Source organism: Apis cerana, linkage group LG12, assembly GCF_029169275.1.
Source record: "Apis cerana isolate GH-2021 linkage group LG12, AcerK_1.0, whole genome shotgun sequence".
Lineage (NCBI taxonomy): Eukaryota > Metazoa > Arthropoda > Insecta > Hymenoptera > Apidae > Apis > Apis cerana.
The window spans coordinates 4099314-4125338 of NC_083863.1; the positions used below are offsets into that span (position 1 = coordinate 4099314).

At 27.0% G+C, this 26025-nt stretch overlaps 3 protein-coding genes and 3 long non-coding RNA genes across 10 annotated transcripts in view; 3 read left to right on the plus strand and 3 right to left on the minus strand.

Moving 5' to 3' along the window:
- The first annotated feature begins 345 nt into the window (after window positions 1-345).
- On the plus strand, window positions 346-6907 carry LOC107995529 (endoplasmic reticulum transmembrane helix translocase). The gene is made up of 18 exons (XM_017053103.2): window positions 346-612; window positions 783-1048; window positions 1120-1348; window positions 1436-1589; window positions 1719-1871; window positions 1959-2141; window positions 2232-2369; window positions 2450-2570; window positions 2645-2799; window positions 2880-3055; window positions 3130-3369; window positions 3452-3667; window positions 3736-3925; window positions 4014-4262; window positions 4341-4677; window positions 4791-4962; window positions 5044-5187; window positions 5288-6907. The coding sequence occupies exons 1-18, from the start codon at window positions 346-348 to the stop codon at window positions 5393-5395; spliced, it is 3498 nt and encodes a 1165-aa protein (XP_016908592.2). The 3' UTR covers window positions 5396-6907.
- On the minus strand, window positions 2586-9103 carry LOC107995532 (uncharacterized). Of its 3 annotated transcripts, XR_009832264.1 has the most exons (3): window positions 8937-9094; window positions 3143-3334; window positions 2586-3035 (listed from the first exon to the last, which is right to left on the minus strand). It is a non-coding gene; the product is annotated as an uncharacterized LOC107995532 (long non-coding RNA). The 3 variants fall into 3 exon arrangements; XR_009832262.1 differs by lacking the exon at window positions 3143-3334 and having other exon boundaries at window positions 8937-9103; XR_009832263.1 differs by having other exon boundaries at window positions 2586-3334; window positions 8937-9103.
- Window positions 7361-17383, plus strand: LOC107995530 (sodium-coupled monocarboxylate transporter 1). 3 transcript variants are annotated; one of them, XM_062083413.1, is made up of 16 exons: window positions 7361-7843; window positions 9385-9592; window positions 11577-11779; window positions 11912-12071; window positions 12138-12203; window positions 12464-12515; window positions 12588-12655; window positions 14983-15134; window positions 15223-15363; window positions 15476-15700; window positions 15779-15962; window positions 16048-16134; window positions 16265-16434; window positions 16579-16737; window positions 16821-16932; window positions 17003-17383. In XM_062083413.1, the coding sequence occupies exons 2-16, from the start codon at window positions 9434-9436 to the stop codon at window positions 17036-17038; spliced, it is 1974 nt and encodes a 657-aa protein (XP_061939397.1). In that variant the 5' UTR covers window positions 7361-7843; window positions 9385-9433; the 3' UTR covers window positions 17039-17383. The 3 variants fall into 3 exon arrangements, with proteins under 3 accessions (XP_061939397.1, XP_061939399.1, XP_061939398.1); XM_062083415.1 differs by lacking the exons at window positions 7361-7843; window positions 9385-9592 and adding an exon at window positions 10875-11008 and having other exon boundaries at window positions 16821-17383; XM_062083414.1 differs by lacking the exons at window positions 7361-7843; window positions 9385-9592 and adding an exon at window positions 10906-11041 and having other exon boundaries at window positions 16821-17383.
- On the minus strand, window positions 11576-14465 carry LOC133667107 (uncharacterized). Its single transcript, XR_009832265.1, has 2 exons — window positions 13951-14465; window positions 11576-11844 (listed from the first exon to the last, which is right to left on the minus strand). It is a non-coding gene; the product is annotated as an uncharacterized LOC133667107 (long non-coding RNA).
- A 94-nt stretch (window positions 17384-17477) lies between the features above and the next one.
- On the minus strand, window positions 17478-24035 carry LOC107995505 (uncharacterized). Its single transcript, XR_001765567.3, has 4 exons — window positions 23952-24035; window positions 22403-22624; window positions 20975-21062; window positions 17478-20882 (listed from the first exon to the last, which is right to left on the minus strand). It is a non-coding gene; the product is annotated as an uncharacterized LOC107995505 (long non-coding RNA).
- A 115-nt stretch (window positions 24036-24150) lies between these two features.
- LOC107995538 (LIM/homeobox protein Lhx9) overlaps window positions 24151-26025 on the plus strand; it is a 601193-nt gene continuing 599318 nt past the window's right edge. Inside the window, exon 1 of the mRNA XM_028665570.2 lies at window positions 24151-24388. The gene's annotated coding sequence lies outside the window, so the exon portion shown is untranslated. The remainder of the gene's footprint in view (window positions 24389-26025) is intronic.

A 26025-nucleotide genomic window follows, 5' to 3' on the forward strand; every position in this document is an offset into this window, starting at 1 on the left:
AAATAATAAATTTTGACAAGATTAATATAAATCAGTAATAACTAAATGCATAATTAAAAAAATTAATCTTATCAAAAATAGTTCTAAATATGGCCACAAGATGCCAGACAAGTAATCTGGATAAATTTCATTTTTGTCTTGTTAACGTAAATTAGTATATATATAAAATACTGAAGGAAGATGCGAAAGAATTAAACATATTTCGAACACTTTTCAAAAGAATTAATTGTTATGTATATGTTTTGCTACGTGAGTTTGTTGTGTCGTTAAATTTCATGAGAAGAACCCAAATCTCTGAATACTAAAAACTATACGCTCCTGTTACGGCATAGCGTGATCATAGCCATGGCGACTACTGCTTCATCGCGGGTAGATGAACTCGTACAAACTGTCACTCTGCATAATCCTCGGAAATTATTATTCACGGGATATGTTCTGCCCTCTGTGATATTACACACTGTGTGGATTTATAGTTGGATTTTTGTCTACGGAATTGATGAATATTATGATGCGGGTTTAGTGGGCATTGCAGCTATCGGCGTATTACAAATTTTCATATGTTTGTGTTGCCAGTGGTCGGTGCATATACACACTTTTTTTAATTGTAGCTCGGTGAGTTGACAATTGTTTATCATAAGAAAATATATTAATTTAATAATTCGCACGTGTATTGTTCAATATGTTTCGTTAACGTGGCAGCCATTCGAACCGGCCTTCTTTCCGATAAGTCACATGGTTGCTTGACGGGAAATTTTAAATTATAAAAATATAAATTATTTTAGGAAAAAAATCCATATAACGCGAAAATTGCAAAAGTAGTTCCTACTCCTAATAATGGAAGTTCAGAACTTGTCAAACTACATCATTCTGAACAACAAGAACCATGGTTTATATTTCAAAAGACCAAATATTACTGGAACTCGGATAAAAAAACTTTTCAAGGCCTTCAATTTCCAATTAATCACTCTGTTAAGCATTATTGCGAATGGAAAGGATATTTAGATGAAAAAGATATTGCAGCAGCAGAAGAAAAATATGGGAAAAATAAGTAAGTATATTTCTTTAAATTATTAAAAATTATATAATTCAATTCTTTTATTTTTTATTATTTTCATATAGGTTAGATATGGTTGTACCAGAATTTAGAGAACTATTCAAAGAAAGAGCAATTGCACCATTTTTTGTTTTTCAACTATTTTGCGTAGCATTATGGTGTTTTGATAAATATTGGTATTATAGTATATTTACATTAGTTATGCTCATTATGTTTGAATGTACACTTGTGCAACAGCAACTTCGAAACATGGCTGAAATTAGAAAAATGGGAAATAAACCATATACAATGATGGTATTAATGAATATTGTCCAAATAAATGCATATTATATAAAATATATATAATAATATCATTTTTATCATATAATATCATTTTTAAAGGTTTATAGGAATAGACGATGGCATTCCATGTTTACTGATCAGTTAATTCCTGGTGATATTGTGTCTATTACACGATCTCAAAATGATAATTTAGTGCCATGTGATATGTTACTTTTAAGAGGACCTTGTATTGTTGATGAGAGTATGCTAACAGGTGAATTAATTATGAATTAGATAGAATATTAATTTGTAATTTAATTTTGATTTTTTATATGTTTTGATTACTGATGATTATTAATTTTATTATTAATGATTAATTTATTAATTTTATCATTATTGATAGGTGAATCGGTTCCTCAAATGAAGGAACCCATAGAAGAAATTGATGGAAATAGACAGTTGGATATAGAAGGTGATGATAAACTTCATGTACTTTTTGGAGGTACAAAAGTTGTACAACATACTCCACCAAGTAAAAGTGTATCTGGTCTTAAAGGTATTTTTTACTTTAAATATAAATATAATTTAAATATAATAATTTCATACAATACATGTTATATATTTTTTATGTGGAAACTTTCAGCTACTGATAATGGCTGTGTAGCCTATGTTTTACGTACTGGATTTTCAACATCACAGGGAAAACTTTTGAGAACAATATTATTTGGAGTTAAACGTGTTACTGCTAATAACTTGGAAACATTTGGTTTTATTTTATTCTTGCTAATTTTTGCAATTGCTGCAGCATCATATGTGTGGATTAAAGGTATGTAATATCTAAATAAATAAAACATATATTAATCTAAGTGAATGTCCAAAAATATCTTCAAATTATTAATAATTCATTAATACACAGGAAGTGAAGATCCTACTAGAAATAGATATAAATTGTTCTTGGAATGTACTCTTATTCTAACATCAGTTGTACCTCCAGAATTGCCTATTGAATTATCATTAGCTGTTAATACTTCATTATTGGCCTTATCAAAATTAGGTATTTAAAACATATATAGAAATAATATTTAGATATATATATTTTTAAAAAAAATTATAATAAATAATTTTATTGTATAGGTGTATTTTGCACTGAACCTTTCAGAATTCCATTTGCTGGAAAAATTGAAATATGTTGTTTTGATAAAACTGGTACTTTAACTAGCGATAATTTGGTCGTCGAAGGTATAGCGGGGATTGAGTAAGAATAATCAAATAACTTTTAAATTTGATTTAATATAAGAATTTATATTAAAAAATCATTTATTATTTTAGAGGAAAACCAGATGTTATGCAACTTTCTGATGCGCCTATAGAAAGTATTCAAGTTCTTGCAACATGCCATTCTCTTGTACAATTAGATGATGGAATTGTTGGAGATCCTCTTGAAAAAGCTACATTAAAAGCTATTAAATGGAATCTTACAAAAAGTATTTTATTATATTATTTTATTTTATTATATTATATAAAATTTTTTTGACAAAATTCTAACAATTTTAATTTATTTTAGCTGATTCTATGATACCTAGAAAAGGACAATCACCTGTCTTAAAAATCGTACAAAGACATCACTTTTCTTCCGCATTAAAACGTATGTCAGTTGTAGCTGGATATACAACACCTGGATCTTCAGAAATCAATTACATGACTACTGTGAAAGGTGCTCCTGAAATTATTAAGAATATGGTCTGTAAAATAATAAGTTGTTTATTTTATTGTCATATATTTTAAATATTTTATTTATTTATTTTTTTTTTCAGTTATCATCTATACCAGATAATTATGATTCAACATATTTATCGCTTTCACGTCGTGGAGCAAGAGTTTTAGCTTTAGGATATCGAAAACTTCCTGGTCCTTTATCTTCGCAAGATTTAAGAGAACTTACACGAGAAGAATTAGAAAAAAATCTCATTTTTGCTGGATTTGTAATCATAAGTTGTCCGCTTAAACCTGATTCTAAAGCTGTTATTAAAGAGATCGTGAATGCTTCACATTCGGTAAATTATATATATATATATATAAACTTAAATGTATATTTAAATTTTTTTATAGTGTTGTTACGAGTTGTTATTTTTATAGGTTGTTATGATTACTGGTGATAATCCTTTAACAGCATGTCATGTCAGTCGTGAATTACATTTTACAAAAAAATCAATTACGCTTATATTGACTTCAAATAATGGAGAATGGATATGGGAAAGTGTGGATAGAAAAATAAATTTACCTTTGGAAATAAAAAATGTTTCTCGGAATAATGAAATATGGCGAGAATATGCACTTTGTGTAACAGGAGAAGTAAGTTGTATAAAAAAAATATTTTAAATATATATCAATATGTATACTTTTTAATATATCATTTTTAGGGTTTAACATATTTAAAAGATAATGAAAGAGAATTACTTCGTAAATTATTACCACATATTGTAATTTTTGCAAGATGTGAACCAAAACAGAAAGAATTTATAATAGTTTCATTGCAAAATTTAGGATACACAACTTTAATGTGTGGAGATGGTACTAATGATGTTGGTGCTTTAAAACATGCTCAAGTGGGTTAGTATATAAATGTATTAAATATATATATATATATATATTATATATATTATAATATAAAATTATATTATTAACTTATTTTATTTAGGTGTTGCAATTTTATCAAGTTTACCAGAAAAAGTATCTGCTGAAAAGCAAGATAATATAAAAAATGAACATAACATTTCAAATTCAACAATAACAAATGGGCCAAGAAATAATCCAAGAGTTTCTGCTAATACTAGAGCAAGAATACAAAAGATATTGAAAGAACTTGAAGAGCAATCTGTTATAGTTAAATTAGGAGATGCATCAATTGCTGCACCTTTCACTAGCAAAATGTCGTCGATTCAATGTAGTAAGTCTTATTGTATACAATACTCTAATAACAGCATCAATATAAATTAATATTATATTAATATTTGTTTCATTATAGTATGCCATGTTATTAAGCAAGGACGATGCACTTTAGTTACCACCTTGCAGATGTTCAAAATTTTAGCACTTAACGCATTAGGACTTGCATATAGCCAATCTGTCCTTTATTTAGATGGAATAAAATTTAGTGATGCACAAGCTACATTACAGGGTATTTTACTAGCCACTTGTTTCTTATTCATATCAAGATCAAAACCATTAAAAACATTGTCTAAACAAAGACCTCTTCCAAATATTTTTAATTTATATACGATTGCTACTGTACTTCTTCAATTTGCTGTACATTTTTTTTCTCTTGTATATTTAGTTAAAGAAGCTACTTTATTATCTCCAAAGTAAGTAAAATAATAAAAAATATAAAAATATTTAAAAATTATTTAAATATATATTAATTATCTAAAGAATTAATAATATTATATTATAAATATATTTTTTTTTATTTAACAAGGAGTGATAAATTAGCAGCTATATTAGCTCCAAATAATCCATATAATGAAAGTATGGCCTTGAATACAAATTTTAATGATGAAGACGAACCATTTGAACCAAATTTATTAAACAGTACAGTTTATATTATTGCAATGACAATTCAAATTTCTACTTTTGCAATTAATTATCGGGTAAAGTATTATGCTAAGTGAAATATCATTTACAATTTTTTATGACTTTATTTCATTTTAATTTAATAATTTTATTATCAGGGTCACCCATATATGGAAAGTTTATTACAGAATAAATTTTTATTATATAGTCTTATAGGCAATGCTGCCGTTATATTGGGATTGACATGTGGATTTTTACCTGAATTAGCAACACAATTTGAAATTGTAGATTTTCCAAGCGATGTAAGTGAATATAAAGAAAATTTAGTTTAGTTTTTAGTTAGAGTTCATATTTATATCATTATCTTAAATACTAATACTAATTTATATTTTATATTTGTAGTTCCGCAGTCTTTTAATTCAAGTATTAATAGCAGACTTTATTCTTGCATATATAGTTGATAGAATCTGCTTATGGCTTTTTGGAGAAGGGAGACATCAAAAACTGTGATTAGTACACAATTTCTATATTCCACTTTTAACTCGAAAAGTGCGAAAAATTAAATATGCAAATTTGTTTTCTTATTTCACAAAGAATAAATTATCTTTGTTTATTATTATATTTATGAATTATATTACGATTCCTATATGGAATATAATATTTTTAAAAGACTGACCAATATATAATTGAGAAGTCATTATTAAAAATTCATATTGTTGATGATTTTATATTAATGAAATCTTTGTTGCTCATTGACAAATTTAATGATAACTCTTTGTGAAATAAGAAAATTAAAAAAAATTGAGATATATATTATATATATATAAATACACACATATGTATAAGAGTATGTGGTATGTATGTTTTAATGAGTGTAAGTATTACCATAAAAAATGAAATAGTAAAAAAAGCATGCAATGTGAGTGTGTACAAATGATAAGTAAATAATGCATAATATCATCATTATTATATATACCATGTTTGAAACAATAAGTGTACCTTGAGAATCTAATTTATGAGAATTTATAAAACAAACTTCTCTATTGTATTAAAACATATAAAAAAACTGACTTTTAATATTATATAAGATGTTAATATATTAATGAATTACCGTTGAAGATTCGATTCTAGCAAAACAAAAGAAAAGTTAATATATAAAAATATCGATTTTATTTATTAAGTTATAAGCAATTAAAATTAAATAAAGCGTGATGAAAATAGAATTCGTTTCATTAAACTGTTATTGCTTATAATTTAATAAATAAATCTCAATCAATATTTTTATATATCAATTTTTTTTTATTTTAGATTCTAGAATCTATTCTTAAAAAGTTTCATATGAATATATTAATATCCTGTATATATAGATAAAAAGAAAATTATTAGTAGATGTTTGAAATTTATGGTAAAATCTCACATATAGATTATAATTGTTTATTATACTAATAATTATTTTAATAGAAATTATTAAGTTATAATTTTTATATTTTGTATAATTAACATGTTTTTTTTTTAATAATTCTTATCATTAACATAAAATATGCATATAATATATAAATATTTAAACTAATTCAAATAGTAAATGTAACTTAAATTATACTTAAATTTTTGAGTTTATATTTTTTATTTAGTATATTATTTTCATATATATTGGAATCAAATTTAAATGAACTAATGTAAAGTAGATAATTTTAATTACAACATTCCAATTTTATTTCCATCCTATTTTTAACAGTATAAACAATATAAGTGGTTAGAAATATATGACTTTGTTTATTAAAAATATTTGTGTTTCTGTTTGGTTAACAAATAATGCGTGCACACAGAACTATTAGATGTGATCAATGAATGCATATACTTTCTTCAATATTGCCATTTTTACAATTAATATAAAAGAATAAGTCTTATGTTAAAAAAATTATTCAAAATTAAATGGTATTGTATTTGCTGTATTATGATGCAAATTTTTACAGCGTCATATTTTTAGATTGAAAATCCTAAATAAAAGCTGATTATATATTATTACCTTTGTAATTATTTATAATGATTATGATATATGATATGAAAATACTTTGTTACTTGTAAACACTAATTGTTTTTTTTTTTAATTTTAATTTCCTCAAATTATTTTAGTTGAAGTTTTTATATCTTATATATTCATATCACGATATATAATATATAAAAATATATAATCCATGTAGCAAATGAAAAATGAGCAATAGAATACAAGTAATTTAAAAAGATATATATACATTTAATAGGGATTAATTATCAGTACGTGGTTAGGATTAATTATATAGAACTAATCGTCAAATTTTATTTGATTTGAAATTATATAAGTAACTTAACAAATTGTACATTTACCTTATATTGTTTGATTAATGTTGAAATTATATACACGAAGAATATTTATATAATGATTTTGACTCAATAGTAATATATTAACATTTCACAATATTGTCTTTGACAGCATTTACAATTTTATTTTCTTGATCTTTTTTCCCTGTCTAAGCTCTTTATAATTTAATATCACATAATTAATTTAATTTAATATTAAACAATCGATAAAAGAATCAAATTTGTGATTTAAATTATTTATTATGCTAAAATAAAAAGTTGAATGAATTTTAGATTTCGATCGAAGAAACCAGTTGTTGCACATCGAATATCGAACTTTACGACAGTTGACTGTTGATCACGGAACATGGTTGATCGTTACGCTATATCTTTTGTTTCACTATATTTATTGACCGTGTTATTTTGCTATGTGTTTTTTTTTTTTTTTAATATTTAAATTGTGTAAATCTTTTGCATTATATCTGTTAACGAGAATATGTTTATGAATATTTCGAGTCACGTAACCGCACTTTTTCATTGTGATTTTCGCGGTTGTGCTTGATGTCCTGCGTCATTCTTTGCGTTTGATTGTTTGATCGATAGCTTTGAAATTTTATTTTGGTATGTGAATCAGTATATAGAAGTAATATTGAACAATTCAATTATTTTTTTTATTTTCATTAAATTATTATGTAGTCATTTAAATATTAATTTAAAATATTCATGAAAGAAATAAATAATTCTATATTAATTATTTTGTATGAATATTTTCTATATTATATAATTAAAATTGTTTATAAGATTTATTTAAAATTATTTATATTATGTATGTATATATAAATTACTGGTTTATGCTTATTTAAAATTTTTTATATTAAATTATATTTACTGATTCATTTTAATATCTATTTTCATAAAAAATTTAATGCTTGTATGGTTACAAAGTTGCAAGTTAAATATTATTTTGTGCATATTCTATAAAATGAGGACAGAAACAAGAAAAATGAAATCAATTACTTTCTAAATAAAACTTGCTTTGTAGAAGTAAATTCTTGGAAAGTATTACTTGAATAAGAAATAAAAAAAATCAGAACGTGAAAAAAGAAAATTACTAGTCGGAATTTAATATTTAAAGGAAATTATTCATTATTTTTTATATTTTTTACCGATTATCGATTAAATTGAAATATAATTAATATTAAATATAAATAAATTGTGTCATAATATTTTCATTATTGTATGTAGAAGATAAAAATTTAAATAATATATATGAATACGAGTGAGTTACTAAATATAAGGAAAACTATTTATAAAATTGAGTAGATAGTAAATACTTATCTATAATCGATTTCTACTACATCGTTTGCTGATTATTTTCAGTCGGTAACAATATTTAATTCTATTGCATGTATATATATTTATATTACGTGTATATTGCATGTATAAGATCTAATAGAAGACAATTATCGAACGTTATTATATATGTATATATATATATACTTATTAAGAAATCATATGTATGTAGCATGATATTAAATATTTTAGTCACTAACACAAATTTTTATTAGAAATTAAAAAAATTTTATTGTAAATTTTAAATGCATGACATATAAGAATTTTTTTCAATATGCAAAATTTTACATGATCGCGAATGATAGAAAAAGATTAAGAAGCAAATAGATTTCCGTTTTCAAAAAAGGAAATAAAAACTTACGATATTAATGTATTGTATTCACATGAATTTCTATATATATGATTATTTTTCACATTTTTGAAATGATTTTTCATTAAGTTCTACGTTTCACTTTATTCTACAAAAGTCTTTTAATCCATGTCTATTCATATCCTGTAATGTAAGACACTATCATGAAACAAAATTGATTTCTGTATGCTTCTGACATCTATAATAGAACGAATGATACTAATGCAAATGGCGCTAAATTTAAATATCTAATATCATTAAATTAGATTGATAAATCCGATTGCATTTTTTTGTAAGAAATATATATTATAATAAATACTGATAATTCAAAACTTATTTAATTAATTATATATATAATTTTGTTTTTGATTTGTTCATGTCATGATTTTTCTATGATATTTTGATTAAATTAAATATTTTTTTATTATAAACTTTTTATATTAAAAACTTTATATTTCAGATATGTTTATTTTATTGGTATTCTTAATCTTTATTGATAAAATTTCGCAATGTATGAAACAAATAAAAATCACTTAGAGCAAAGTTTAGTAGATATAACGGCTAGAATAAAATTTCAAACTGTAATAATTTTTAAATTTAAATATTGTTATTACATATATAATGCAATTGTGCATTGCCATAATGAAAAAGAGTTCCTTTTTCTAAATGTGAGTAATGCTTTTAATTCAGTTAAACACGATATTTTTTATTATCTATAGTAGTTAATTAAGGAAAATAATAGAAATAACAAAGCATTCCTTTATAATCTCATTAAACAGAAAACAAAATCTCTTTAATCAATGAACGAATTTATTATACAACTTAATGATAATTAAAAACTTTTTTTAATAAATATAATTATATAATAGTTTTTATTAAATAAAAAATTTATTAATACGATTATTATGGAAATTTTTTTGCATTTTGATTTTCGAAAAAAATAAATAAATAAAATGAATAGATGAATAAAAATTTTTCAATACAAATATACATAAATACATTGACATATATTTATATTTATACATTAATTTTTATTTATTTATTCATCGAATAAAAAAATTGAAATGCGAATAGTTTATTTCGATATCATATATCAAACATAAGGTCAAGATCATGAAGATCATCAAGATCATTACGAAATTATTGATTTTATTCAGTTTTATAAAAAAAATGGACAGAATAACAGCAATATTCATAGAAATGATCGATGTTAGTGATATTATATTATACATTAAATAATTTACAGATAAAACATATTATGATGCAAATATCAATTTAAGCGGTAGATTTAAGTCAGTAGGTTGAAACCTCAAATAAAGTTGAAACACTATCATTTTATTGCATGAGCTATTGACCTAAATCTATTTCTTGAGTTGATATATATTTTAACATTTTAAATCATTCGTGTGATTCCAATCTTATATAGATTGAAGGATATCTCTATAAATAGTCTACAATTTCTGATGTTCTCAAATAAAAAGTATGTAATGTATTTACAATATTGTGTATTTACGTTTAACAATATCTTAATTATGTGTTTGTAAGATTGTTGTCACATGGTTTGTGGAATATATTTGTTTTTTTAATTTAGAAGAAAAAAGAAAAACTATTAAACGATTATCGAGTAGTAGATATTAATAAAAATTTATTTAGAAAATTTTTTTAGAGAATTAAATATAGATAGAAGCTCTGAATTTAGAAATTTTATGAGGATGTCTAAAAATGATTTCGAGATTACAAATATTACAAAAAGTTGAAAAATAAAAAGAAAAGATATTAATTTTTGTGCAGAAATTCTTGTTCTTATATATCAATGCTAAAACGCTAAGATATATATCTAGCGTTTAAAATATTTATTTAATGCACGTTTCTTCATTATTTGCTGCAGATATCCTCTCTTCTTTTTCATTCCAATAAAAGACAAAATATGCGCATGAATTTATATTTTGTCTTTCCTTATCCACGGACAATGTACACGGATTGTTTACGGATATATGTCTGCAAACAATTGTCTCTCAGTCTGGATGGAACTTAACGAGTTAACAAGCTCCATTGAAACACTAACAGCTGCAAGTCGCATTAAGGTCACGTGTCAATTACCAATTAGGAACATACATGTACGATAGATGTGTGCATTAAGACAAGAATTCCATAAATACATCATGAACTAACGAACTACTGTATATATCTTACATTCCATTAACACTATACATGTTTTAGCTATAAAGATCATTAGCATAATACATTTATTTGTAATTTACTTAATGCCAACTTTACAAAAATATATAGCGAACTAATCATAAACTACATTCAAACTTATTCTAAAATAGCAGTTTTATTTTTTAATTTGTTTGTATTTAACTTTTTTCATATCTAAAGTCCGATAAAAAAAAGACAATAATCTTCGTTTAATATTTTTTCCAAATCTTTACAAAAGTTTTATAGTAGATTTATTTATTAATGCATGCTTAATGTTTATTGTTATTACATTTCGCGTAGCGACGGCAAAAAAATAAATCTTCAAAAATCCATTATTCATATCATTCCAAGAGGCATTAAGTTTTCGTACGTGTTATTTGACTTTCATTACGCCTATTATCGGCGTTATTAAGCAAATCTAGCTTTATAAATCAAGTTTTCGCTTGGCTCCAGTTTCCCAGAGCCAGAATGCTGGAAACAGAGGAAAGAGGATACTTTCATTGGGCAGATTGGCTGGTGTTCGCGTTGATGCTCGCCGTATCTGCTGCCGCAGGATTATGGCATTACAAGGGAGCACAGAAGTCGAGCACGGAAGATTATCTCTTAGGAGGAAAGAGCATGACCCTTTTACCCGTCTCCGCTTCTCTCGTTGCCAGGTATTCCATCCTTCGAATCTAATTGCCAGTATATTAAGCCATCACAAGTATCATTGATGTTTGCTCTATGAAATAAAATGTAAAATACTATAAGAGATGTGCACTTGAAAGATGAGAATTTTTTCTTTTTAGTTTCATATCTGGTGTGACGATTCTTGGAACACCCGCGGAGATATATAATTTTGGAACTCAATATTGGATCACCATTATTTCCATACTTTTTTCCGGTCTCGTCGTGGCCCTTATTTACGCCCCAGTTTTCGTTGCATTGGGATTAAATTCCGTTTATGAGGTATATTTATATCGAAAACAATAAATACGTGTAATTTCTATTTTCATTGTTTCTTTTTTTTTGCAGTACTTGGAAATAAGATTCAATCGCGGCGTAAGGATTCTTATATCGTTGATCTTTATAATTGACGTGGTAAGTGCATATATCTATGCTGTAAGGCAGTGTCGATGAAATTTTAGATTAAAAAAATTAAAAATTTCAAATTACGAGAAGAAAATTTGGAAAAAATAACTACTTTACCATTGACTTCAATTTGATGGAAATTTTGATTTGCAACAAAATTACGTCATATTACATTGCGGAAACACGAAACTTTAATTTGCTTCTCTTTGAGAATGGCCAATGGTCGATAGCGATGTTGCATTAATAATATCGTAATAAACCAATTTTAGGTCCTTTACCAATCGATCGTGGTCTACGTTCCAGCATTAGCGCTAAATCAAGGTATTATGTGCCGATATTATTTATAATAGAATATTAACCGAATACTACTAAAATCTTCCTGATTAATTACAGTGAGCGGTATCGATGTACATTTGATCGGGATCATTGTATGTCTCATATGCATGTTCTACACTGTTTTGGTAAGTTCATGCTTTGAAAATTTATCTCGATATCTTCGTTATCTCGATCGTATTATAAAACGAAATGATTCTTCACGCAATTGCTTTTTAGATAAGATTTTCGTTTTAAATAATTTTATATCGAAACTATGATTTTTATTTGTCTTGATTTAAAAAAGAAAACAATATTCTTATATTATATTGTATTCTTATAAAATATTTTTAATAAATTTTATTTTATACATATCTCTGGGATTCGTATCTTTGGGATTCGTATAAATTGAACGCGTAGAATGTATATTTTTTTGTACAAAAATTCTGGAAGATCACGTATTTAAAGTTAAAAAATATTCTGGCAGACAAAGACACATAAATTCTACGAGCTATAAAAAGTTATACATTTACAACTTCTCTGTGAATATTTTTCTGACTATCTTTCTCTTTTTTTAATAATAGTTTCATGAAATTTCGTGAAATTTTATAAATGCTTTTTGTCTATAATTTTTGGAAAAAAATTAAATATTCACATTTATACATTTTGAAATATATACATATAAATATACATATATATGTATATATTGAAAATATAAACTACTTGTAAAAATAAAAATGATTGTCATGCAACTTTGAAATTTTAAGCTAAAAATAATATCTTAGGCTGAACGACTTTTAAATAAACTTGACATAATCTTAGATTCTAAATTCTAAAGCATCTTTTTATTCTTAACGTTTAAAAATTTTCATCAAAATACATCATATATATAAATATTCATGAAATGAATGATATATTATTATTATGTATTATGTTTTTTTAATTCGATAATTCTGATTTTAATGAAAGTTTATATATGTGTACAATGATTTTATTTTATAAAAAATATTTTTTTTGTTTATGAAAAATATCTTTGAGAAAATAAAAACTCAATTCTTTATTTTTTTTTCTTTTAAAGGAATTCATTATTATTTAGAATTTCACTTTATTCAGTTTTCAAATGTAATTTTAATTGTACGAAATAGAATAAAATTTTTCATATTAAAAATTACTTAAATTTTAATATTCTATCTAATATTCTACAATAATAAAAATTCCTAAGCAAAATTATATTAGAAACTTGAAAATGAATGAACACGCGGAAACTTTGATTGATTTCATAAAAATACTTTACATACAATTCATTACGCTCTCTTGCAAATATATTAAATTCATTAAAATTAAAATTATTTTTTTTTTCGAAAATTTTTTACAACGACCAATTTCGTGAATTACTATATATATTATATTACGTTCGACAATATAAATCGTATCAAGAAATCACCTTGAATCTATTATTTTGAATTCATCTTATTTGAATCCAAGATGGCAATAACGATCCGTCAATATCAGTCTGAGATCCTTGGATGGATTTTATTAGGACAACGTGATCGCGTTAAACGATCGTGACGAGGCGGATTCATCTCGCGAGATGTTAACAAGATGTATCGCGTACAGTGACGAGATGCGCGTAAAACAACCGTAGAGGCAGAATTCGAAGTCTCTAGGTATATATGCGAGCTAATTTTCCAAGGACGCCGGTTCAGCGAATTCTCTTGGGGATAACTGGAGTTCCTCGGACGGGAGGGCGCCGGTAGCTGGTAGGAAACAATTTTCGGTGGACAATGCCGCGAAGAATCTCTCACGCGGACCCGGCTACTGGAAATGTTTATGGACGGAAACTGAAAGCTCGACAATGGCCCGACGGAAACAATGGCGCGGAGCACGTCGAGTGCTCGTTCCCCGTGCTAGCAGATCACAAAGCCAACGCCGAAGTGATTAATCGCATGCTCGCGCGCGCTTGTAATTATTCAAGCAATTTGTTGTGGCCCGCGAATTAATGAAAATTTATCGCGGCCCAGTGACTCTTTGGAAAATTGTTTATTACCGCTTTTGCCCCGTCTGCAAGCTTGTCCTTCGCTTAACGATCGCGTATAACGAAACTTTTTTGCCAGTCGCTCGTTCGATAATTCTTCCTCCATGTTTTGATGGCCCTTGTTATAGAGAAACTTTGTATAATGAGTAAAAGAGGCCATTTAAATTTCGTTGGTCGCTATCTCCATCTCGATTTTTAGAGTCTTTGTTTTCGAACTAAACAAGTGGTTTGAGTCTGCGTTTATCGAGTATCGGTAACTTATGCTCATTTCTTTTTCTTTCTTCAATTGCGGACAATATACTGTATACTGTTATTTTTTCGTTGTTTTAAATGTAATAATAGACGGAATTCGATGAAAGGATAATTAGTCGCGATTGTTCGTGGCTATCATGATGGTTATGTAGATGAAAGGTGGGTTTAATTGGAGAATGTGATTACTAGGGTGGTATCAAAGCGGTAGTTTGGACAGACGCGCTTCAGGTTGGAATCATGGTCGCTGGTGTTCTCACTGTTAGTATATTGGGTACTTATCAAATTGGCGCTGCTGAGATATGGAAGAGATCTTTGGATGCTAATAGAATTGAATTTTTGAAGTAAGAAGTATTTAATTTTATACGTGTATTTAGAAAATGGGATAAGTTTGTGAGTCGATTATTTTAATTTCCTCTTTTTTTTCTTTAGTTTTGATCCATCTCCTTATACAAGACATACAGTATGGACCGTGTTAATTGGTTCATGGCTCTATAGTACCGCTTATATATCCGTGAATCAAACTATGGTTCAACGATACAGATCATTGAAAGATTTGAAAACGTCCAAACTGTAAGTGAGTATACAATTAATTTTTGATATAGAGAAAGTTATATTTATAATAATATTATAACGATAGTTATATTTGTAATGATTCTGCATATTATTTTATATTTTATTTTAGATCATTAGCGATATTTACAATCAGTATTATGTTGTTCATATCATTATGCTGTTGGTGTGGCCTGGTTCTTGTAGCCTGGTGGTCTCCACCTAAATGCGATCCTAGAGCTTCCGGTCTGATTACTGCCGATGACCAATTATTGCCCGCTTACGTAATGGAAATTGCAAAACATTTACATGGAGTGCCAGGTCTTTTTATTGCTGCAATTTTCGGAGCAGCTCTCAGGTAAATGTTATAAATTTATTTTAATTTTTTATAATATAATTATAATTTTTTATTAAATCGTGCTTCACTTTGCTCCAGTACTCTTTCTGTAGGTTTTAATTCGACGTCAGTGGTTGTTTTAGAAGACTTCGTAAAAGGATGCTTCGGTATGAAACCAAGCGACCGATGCTCCTTTATTTTTGTAAAATGTTTGGTTGTTTTGCTTGGTTGTATAGCTATAGGATTGTTATTTTTAGTAGAAAAATTAGGAGGTGTTTTAGTTGTAAGTATCTTTTCAATTAATATTTTTATAAACTAAGAATTTCTCGGTAAAATTTTATTTTTATATTATTTAAATATAATTTCAGATAACTGGAAGTTTAGCAGCAATAGCTGCAGGCACTTCTTTTGGAGTGTTTACATTAGGTATGTTCTTTCCATGGGTAAATTCTAAGGTAAATTATTTATGGAATATTATTTTTTCTTATGTATTTTTTTTACACGCTTTCGTAATTTTATAATATTTTCTTATAATATTTCAATAAATAATTATAAAAATTTTAATCATTTTTTTCTGTCGACTAGGGTGCATTCATGGGTGCTATCGTAGGATTCGTAATCGCCGGCTGGGCGAGTTTAGGTGCAAATTGGTCCATCGGTGCTGGTCTTTTGGTTCCTAAGAAACTTTCAGTGGTTTTTTCTCATTGCCAAGGCAATATTTCTGAAAGTTTCTTGAAGCAATTTGATCGTCCAAAGTAAGATAATCTTAATCTTGATTATAATTATTGAATCTTTAAATTCTAAATAATTATCATTGTTGAAAGCTTTAACCAGAGATAAATTGGTTTGTTTGTTGCTTTGTTTCAAACAAGCACTAAATAAAAATGTCTTTTTTTCAGTGAAGATGATGTATTTCCTCTTTATCGATTGTCATATCACTGGTTCACTGGCTTAGGCACATTAATTGTCATCATCGTAGGTAATTTCATTAGTTGGTGGACTGGTCCTACGGATGTTTCTTCTATCGATAAAAAATTGCTTTCACCAATAATTCATTCGTAAGTTGAAAATGACATAATCTTTACTCAATATTTAACTATTTAACTATATACAATCTATTTCAAAATATCGTATGTTTTAGATGGCTTCCGAAACCAAAAAATGAATATGTTATTAATGCCGAAAATACTGGCAGAAATAATGAATTGGCAACGACAGCAAGTCTTTTATTATATGATTTGAAAAAGAAAAGGGTAATTAATTATCTACTAAAAATATTAAAAATATTTTTTTGAATTAATAAGTTTTTCTTTTCTGTTATAGAGAAATCAACACTTTCCTAATAGCGTTATAATATAATGCAAATTTTTATGATTTATTTATAATTTGCAAAGAGTGAAATTAAAGTTCTGTTATGTCTCTGCAAATGCCGTTTTGAATAGTTCAAATTTTATATTGAAAGTAAAATTTTCGAATATTTGTGAAATTTTACTTCTTCTTTGATCATCTTCTAGTACTTAAATTTAAAATATTATAGATAACTTCTTTTAGTCTCTTCAATTGTCTGCTGATTCAAGTAAAGCGAAGTTTATTGTTATATATGTGTACATATATTAATATGCAATTACTAGAAATACGTATGAATTATTTTATATATATTTTTAAAAAAATATACATAAAATAAATTTTTATATTATATTTTAACTGTGTATTCTATATTACTATCAAATTTTTTATCATTACAGAGATTTTATGTGAAAAGATTTTTTATTTTTTCATTAAAATTATTCACTTGAAAACATTTAATAGAATGTTATTATAAAAAAAATCAAATATATAAAAAATATAATAAAAATAATTTTTAATGATAAGATTCATAACAACTTTTTGATTGAATGAAGATTGAATAAAGTACTTTTGGATCATAATTATAAATAATATTTACAGCATTTTTATATTATTGTATACAAATATTTTATTAAAGAAAATTTAAATTTATAGAAGGAAAAAATTAAAAATTTTAAAATGTGTCTCTATTTTCCTAAAAGAAAATGAAAAAGATTTGATAAAGATGTTTTTAATATAATCTTTTTAATTACTAATTAGAACTATTAAACGACCATCCAAGACTGAATAAAATCAGTCTATAAACATGGCAAGCTGCGTAAGAGAATCGCAGATGCGGAGAAGGCTCGGTTTTGCCGCTAGGTCCAGTTGCTCCTCACACCGAGTTCTCTAACTGAGTTTGTTCGGTTTTCAAGCTTTAGTGATTCCCGACGGTGCGGTAGGTTAGCGAAGTCGATAGAGGAAGCGAGAAGAAGGAATAGAGATAGGGACAGAGAAGACAGACCAAGGGGAGCCAAGGCCCCAGGATATTAGCCGGCTTGTTAAGGGAAAGCCAACGCCATCAAACGTCCTTATTAAGGCCACGCAAATAGCTGCTACGCTTCTCCGCGCTTATCTCTTGACTGTGTTTCCTTCAAATTCAATTTTCGCCTGATCAAAATATGCCTGGTCAAAAAGCATTATCCTGTTCAATTTGATACTGATCATCGAGATTCACACATGTCGCTATTTTTTTTGACATTTTCAAGAGATTTATTTGGATGAAATGATTCGTAACTGATTCATTGGAAAAAGAAGTTTATCGATATACATTTTTAGTGAGAATATTTGATGTAATAAAACGAAATTATTCTATTCATTATTCTATAAATTATTAAAAACAATGAATGAGAAATTGAAAGTATAATTTTTTATTTGTGATCGGAAATTGAAATCTCTTCTAATTTTTTTAGTTTAAATTTGTATAATATTTTTATTGCATTATAATTTTCGTAAATTGTTAGATTTTTCTATTTTTATTTCTATTTTCTATTTTCTATTTTCATATTTTTTTTTTCAGAATAAAAGATAGCCTGATTAGATAGAAAAGATAGCTAAATTATTAAAGATCGACAAGATCGACAATAATATATAATTAAATAATACAATTAAAAATATACTTAAAAAATTTTTCATCATGTGATGCTAAATATAAATGTCGATAAAAAATAAACGATTTATTATAGATTTTAGATTATACTTTATATTATACAATAAAAATGTAAATTCGAATATGCCCTTCTCTTGCATCTAAAATTATATTTTTGATTAATAATATTCAGCATTAAATCAATAGATTATATTTTTATTGTTAAAAAAGTTACCATTTTTTAATATTTTCATACAAATCAAAACCAAATTTGGAAAATTTTAATTCAAAAATTAAAGTGAAGATTGGAAAAATAATTAACTGATTAATTATTGTATAAAAATATAATATTTTTTTCAATCAATGTTTTTCTTAAAGCAATAATTCTGTAAGCAATTTTTTTTACTCTCTTTAAAATTGTTACAAATGGATTTTGTCATTTTCTTTCTACAAATTCAATTCTTTTCCAACAGGATAATATAAAATCGCCTAATTCTTTCTGTCGAATCTTAACGATCCTGAATGTATTCTTTTTCTAATAGCATCGAAGTGGAGATGCGTGTTGAATGGAAACGTAGCTGTGAATCTCGCACAGTGCATGCGAAGGTTTCATTAAGAGGAGCGCGCGCGACACGTAGCGTCGAAAAGAAAATTGCGAGTTGCGGGCCGCGTGCGGGCTTTATTAAGCGCGCTTCATGCGCGATTTGCATTCGTCTGGGTTGCTGATAGATTTGAAATTCCCACGTAGAACGTGCCATGGTTATGTAGGGTCGAGAATTCGAATCGGGACGAATAGCCTAGTAGAACGTACGTACCTATGTAACACGTGATTGTGTCGACGAGTGAAACAGGTTGAACGGAGATCGACAATAAAGATAAGAGGCGTTGGAAAAGGAAAGATGATCGGTAGTGGTGAAAGGATAGAGAGAATGGGGATGGCAGAGAGAGAAACGAAGCGGTATCGGTATAATCGTGAAAATCAAACGAATGAGAGAGGTGATAACGATGAAGTATGATACAAGTTAGAGATGTTTTTTAAAAAAAAAACGACTAGAGACGAGAAGTTTATGTTAATATTAAGATAATGTCACTTTAAAAGTCTAATTTTACTTACAAAAAATTAAAGAAATTTTAATATAAGCAATTTTGATAAATAATTTTAAAAAATATATACATTCTTTCAACTCAATATTAACAACTCATTTCTTTCTTTAGAAAACTTTTAAAAAAGTTTAAAATGAAATTACACAATTAACATTTACGGGATTTTTGCTGATAAAATATACTTCGAAAAAAAAAAATTAAAAATCTATTTGAATATAAATAGGGATTAAACGTAAATATCATTATTTTTTTATTCAAATTAGATTTTTGAACATTACTTATTAAGAAAACCGAATTAAATAAGATACATGATTAAATATTATGAAAAGAAAATAGATACATTAGGATTAAATAATAGAGCGGAAAGAATCGTGAAAAACCCCGAAAAAACGAAATGTCTCTACCGCGAGAGTTGAATGGAGGGAGCGAGATAAAGAATTTTAAATGAGAGGTAAAACATTCGATTCGTGAGGCGAGATAGGAAACAGGTGAAGCTGTGGCTGTATTTGTATGGACCGAGCTATCGCATTAGGAAGGGTATAGCGAATAAAATAGAAGATTACGTGTGCGGTGAAAGAGCCAGTCGAAAATTAGAAAAGGATGTGCGCCGTGCAGAAGAAACGTGCGGCAAGAAATACATCGAATTCGAACGAGGACGGAGTTTTCACAGAAGAGGAGGGAAAATCGGAATGTGAAGTGAGTGCAAACGAGACACGAATCGGGAGCAACGAAGACGCGAAGTCGGGGATGAACGAGACGCACGGGCACCGGGAGGTGGTGGTGAATAAGGGTTGAAACGAGCGAGATACAGAGGCCGAGTTGGTAGATAGAGATGGATAGAGAGAGGTCGTGGCGGTTTGAATGGGGCTAGTTTGAGATAGTTAGCGGGCCTTCAGAGGCACAATCGGCCGCGATTGGCGGGCCTACAATCACACGTCGCATTATATGTCCATCAGCACAGCGGATCTTGCAAATACGTTAGCGCGTGAGCCAACGAGTTACCGTCCGCAAAAATCTTCAATTCAAACCGTCGCAGATGCGGATACGGGTCTCTGTGGTCGAACACGGAGGATCCTTAGACACGTTGCAATTTAGTTGAGTTGTCTCCATTTTGGACGTGACTTTCTGCAAAAAATATAGCCAGTGAAGAATTTGCAGCAATAAGAAGACAGTTCCAATTTTTATATATTTTTTGTTATATATTTTATCTTACTAACTTATTATTTTCGTTTGATGTGAAGAGTAATTAATTCCGAATAATAATTGTATGTCTTGCAATATTCGATATAGAGAAACAGCAGGTACCTATAAATGTGAAATCATTAAAATCATTAAAAAATCATTACTATTAGAAGATATAAAATTTAGAAATTACAAGATACATTCGAAATGTAATTTTATGTGATTTTATAATTAAATAATTGATATCAGATAGTACAAAAAATTATAATAATTACAATAAATTTATTTGTTCTTAGTAACTACTTTTTTTTTTTATAATTTAGAATATATGAAAAGAATTTATAAAAAGAAGATAGCTTTAATATTTGAATCATATTTATCACAAGAAAGAGAAAAATTTCATATTTATGTATCAAAAATTTTTGATAATCTTTAAATTATTATGTTTATTCAAGTCTCGAGCTTCTATTGGAAGGAAAGACAAATAGTGAGCGGATATTAAGTGAAGCACATCTGCTAGGCAATACGCGATTAGGCGCAGAAGCATCACAGCAAATATTGTCTTTCCTAATCTGTCGTTAGAGTCGTACTATCTTAGAATTACCATGGGATAGAATCGAATTCTTAGACAGTTAATTGGGTCCTGGCTAGGGATTTCGCGCGAAGATTCTCCGAATGCAAAGACAAACGAGAATGGTCATAACCCTTAGTCTTGTTTACCCAAGGGTAGAGTTACATTCAAAGGATGTACTCCGGAACTGTTATCCGATGATAAACGGGCCAGCTACGCCTTCTATTAAAGCTTTCCCAAATAATTTATAATCTCGTATAATTTCCAATATTTGACATGTATTAAATTATACATATTTAACAATACAGAATATACATATATTTATCAAGTTTTTCATAAAAAAATATTCTTTATGCAATTTTTTATGAGTATTAAATTGCTCAAATTGATAGAAAAATATTTTCCACTCACGATTAAAGAATTCATGACAAAAGCGACAGTTTTAATCATATGATTCACTACAACTTGATGAGACTTTTTTTCGATAAAATTACAGATACTACTTATAATATTCCTGTAATAATCCTGTAATTTCGTTGAAGAAAATTTAATCTCATTAAATGAAAATTTACAAAGATTACTTTTGAAATCCTCAATTTTTGAAGTATATTAAATTGTACATATTTATCTCATTAAATTGTTCAGATTTGTAGAAAAATATACTTTATTCAATATTTTATTTTAATATTTTTTTTAATTAAATATTAAAAATCTTTAATTACTTTTTAATTTAAGAAAGAGGAAAAATGATGTAATTAAAAAACATTTTTATGAATATAATATTAATATATTTCAGACATGTATATGTATTAGATAAGTGAATGTTGAGAATTTCTCCAGAGATTTTCAATATAAATAGGTATGATTATTCGAAACCTCAAATCAAACGTACCTGGAGGAACAGCAGCAGACTGAGGGAATAACTAATTTATCAATTCTTCGCTTCGGTTGGCTTCGATACCTATGGCTATATTTGCGAACTCGTGTAAATAGACCTCCGAACTCTCAGAGTATGTTGTCGCATCGTCATCGTTGTATTTGGATACGGAAAATCTCCAGAAAGCTCAGGCTTCCAATGTTAACCCATGGAATTAGGTATTCTTGTATTTATTCACTAGAATTTTTTGCAACGTGTTAATTTACACTAAAAATCATATTTTAGAAAAGAAAAAATATATTTTTTTAAATGAGAGAACATAATAAATTCAATTTAAAAGAAAGGAAGAAGAAAAAAAAAGATATCATCAACAATCAAATCGTTAAAGAAAAAAAGAATGAACAGTTAAATTGAATTATTATTATTATTATTTTATATTATTATTTTGTATTGGATTTAAATTTTCACGTTTTTGATAGAGGATATTTTTAATGCTGAAAAAACAAGGTTTAAGGAAAACCACTCGAGACATAAAAAGTACAAAACAAGCATGCACAGTTTAATGCGGAACGAGAAACGGGAAATCGGTTTATCCCAAAAAATGGGCAGAGCAATAATGACGCCAATTAATGTAGATCGAGTAGTGCCGTCATGGATTGTGGCGAGTTCGTGTTCCGAAATGTTGTACACGATACACGAGATCGTTAGAATAAAAATTTCGCGCGCAAACGTGACGTATTAGCCGGGCGAGCAAGTCATAAAGGCGCATAATTACCAGTAGAACGTTCGATAAATTGTAACGAAGATAGAGTGATACACTCGTGAAAGGAGCGTGTTTAAAGGGAGCCGTTTCGCTAATTGAAGAAAATTGCACACACGAAAAGGCTTTTAATTAAATTGAACGATTCAGCGAACGAGTTGTATTTATCTACCGTTTTATCGAAATTAAAAAGAATCGGTATTGTCGGGAGAGCCTATTAACAATCGTCAATGCGCTTGCTACTTTTTCAATAGCGTGTCAAATGAATCAACTAAATACCTTTGTTTCAATATTTTAAAGAAATTATTTTGAGTTGTTTTTCACAATTATTCGTGATAATTCTTTTATTAAATTTCATTTACAGTTCCAGTTTTTCTTGTTTCTTTGCAAAAAAATATGTGAAAGAAATATTTATTTACGACTTTAAATAGAGCAAAAACGTATACACATACTTTACCGCATAGAATACGTATGAATTTTAAAAGGTCTGGATGCTCAATTTAATATTTTTCAACACGTAACGTGAACAGTGTTGAACGTGACTATTATTAATAGGGGTAGGAAAAAATCCAATCAAATCGAGTGCGGTTGTAGCGGCGATTTTATCGTTCGTCAAGATGAAATTTATAACAGCCGTTGCGCTTAATTTGTTTCGAGTGATCAAATAACGTTCGAAATTTTTTCCACATTCAATTGTTCCATTTTTGATGTGATCTTTTAATAAGTTTTAACACAATTGTATACATATTTTATATTAATATATATGTATAATATATATGTATATGTATAGTATACCTATATTACCTATATATCCTCTTCAAGTTAGTTAACGATGACTGATGCTAATCGAACATTAACATCCAATAATGATGAAATGAATGATTTCCAATAACATACGTGAAATTATCCATTAATCATTAACAACGTGAAGTTATCTGCTAACCATGAATAGCAAGTTAACGACATCTAGACTTCTATTCATTTCATGCCGTGACGTCATAGCGCAAAGGATAACTGCGCAACTAAAATAGGCGCTAAGTGTAAGTAAATGCATTTATTCGTATCATGCGAATTATTTTGTTTCTCGTTATAGTTTTAGTGTAATTCTTTTAATCAAATCAATGAAAACGTGTTAAAGTGTACGAGTGTAAGAGTGTAAGTGAAGTGAAAGATGTAGAATATGAATGCAGAAACAAAAGTTTGCATTGGCAAATTTAATGACGAAGGATTCTGTAATTTAGGTAAGTAATAATATTATAATCTTCCATCTTTGTATGAAATAAAACATATAATTATATTTAAACGCATTGATTAATAGATATTAATAAACAAATTGAATCTTTTTGATAAATACGTATATAAATCATAAATTAATTTTGCTATATGTAATTCTTTATCAGAATAAAAATGCATATACATATGTGCGTTTATATATAGATATATTATATATATGGGAAATTACATAGAGGGCGCTTTATTCAAATAATAGACTAAATTTAAATGGTATTATTTTAAATGTAACATCAATCAAAAAAATAAATTAGATAATATTCTCTGCACTGGTACAAAACATATATAATCATGTAAAAACAGATCATTTCGAAAAAGTGTGCAATCGTGTAATTGAAAAAGCAGATAATCATCGATTCTACAATTGTTCCATTTTTTCTATTCGGTGCATTTTTTTTTTTTTTACTTTTTTAAAACATGAAGCTATTAACGTTTATTTATCGGTTAAACATTAATTCGTCCTAGCGACAGATTTGACATTTCCACCTTGTAAACGATCGTTTTTATTAGTCATATATATTGCCAATTTCAGGGTTAATTTATATATGATTTTGATTTGAAACGTCCATTGTAAACAACCACAGAGGTAATTAGAACGGTTATACGATTGAAAACGTATGTTTTGCTGATATTTAATTTACGCTAGATCGATCAAACGAACGCGTTATATCGATGCATTTTGACTTTATGTGACAAGCGAAAAGGAAAGACTTCGAAACTGTATTAAATATAGAGTTTTCATTTTCAAGACAATTGATAAATTGATTATTTTATCGATTACTTTTTTAATTCATTTCTTTTAAATTATGATCAAATTATGATATTTGTACCGATTACAATGCCTCTTAACTTATTGAAGTTTTTTTTTATCCTTAATATTAAAGTTTTTATCGTTACTTCGTTTCTACTTTTCATTGTATTCAAAATATAATTTAATATTTTATTTTATTGATAAAAATTAAGCGAAATTTTAAAATAACTTTAAATAATAAAGAAAATAAATAATGAAAATTTATGAATTTTATTAGCCAAATACTATGCTTTAAATTATTGTATTCCATATATTGTTTGTTTTTTTATAAAATAAAGTTAGTTATTTTTTGCAAAATATACATATAATTGAGTATATCGTAAAAATTTTTTTCATTTACTATGCGACACAATAATAAAAGTAAATATAAAATTTAATTAGTAGACTGCTTTAATTACTAAATTGTTGAAAAAAATAAATGTATTATATTATTCGCATTATAGTAAAACATCGATTATCTGAATTTTGATTATCTAATGACTGATAATAAATTTAAAATAGCATATCTAAAAATGTTTACATTATGGGAAATATGTTCTGAGATAATATCTAAAAACGATTATTTTTTTATAATACATTTCTTTTATAATAAATATTTATATTTGAAAATTGTTTAATTTTTAATTATTTTTTCGTAAAAGAAATAATATTTCATAATTCATGAATTTGTTCTTGCTGTTTATCTAAATCTATATATCTTTCCCAAATAATCGACATTTTACCGTTTTTTATTTAATAGAAAGCAAATATATTTTATTTCTTAAATTTTCCAACAAA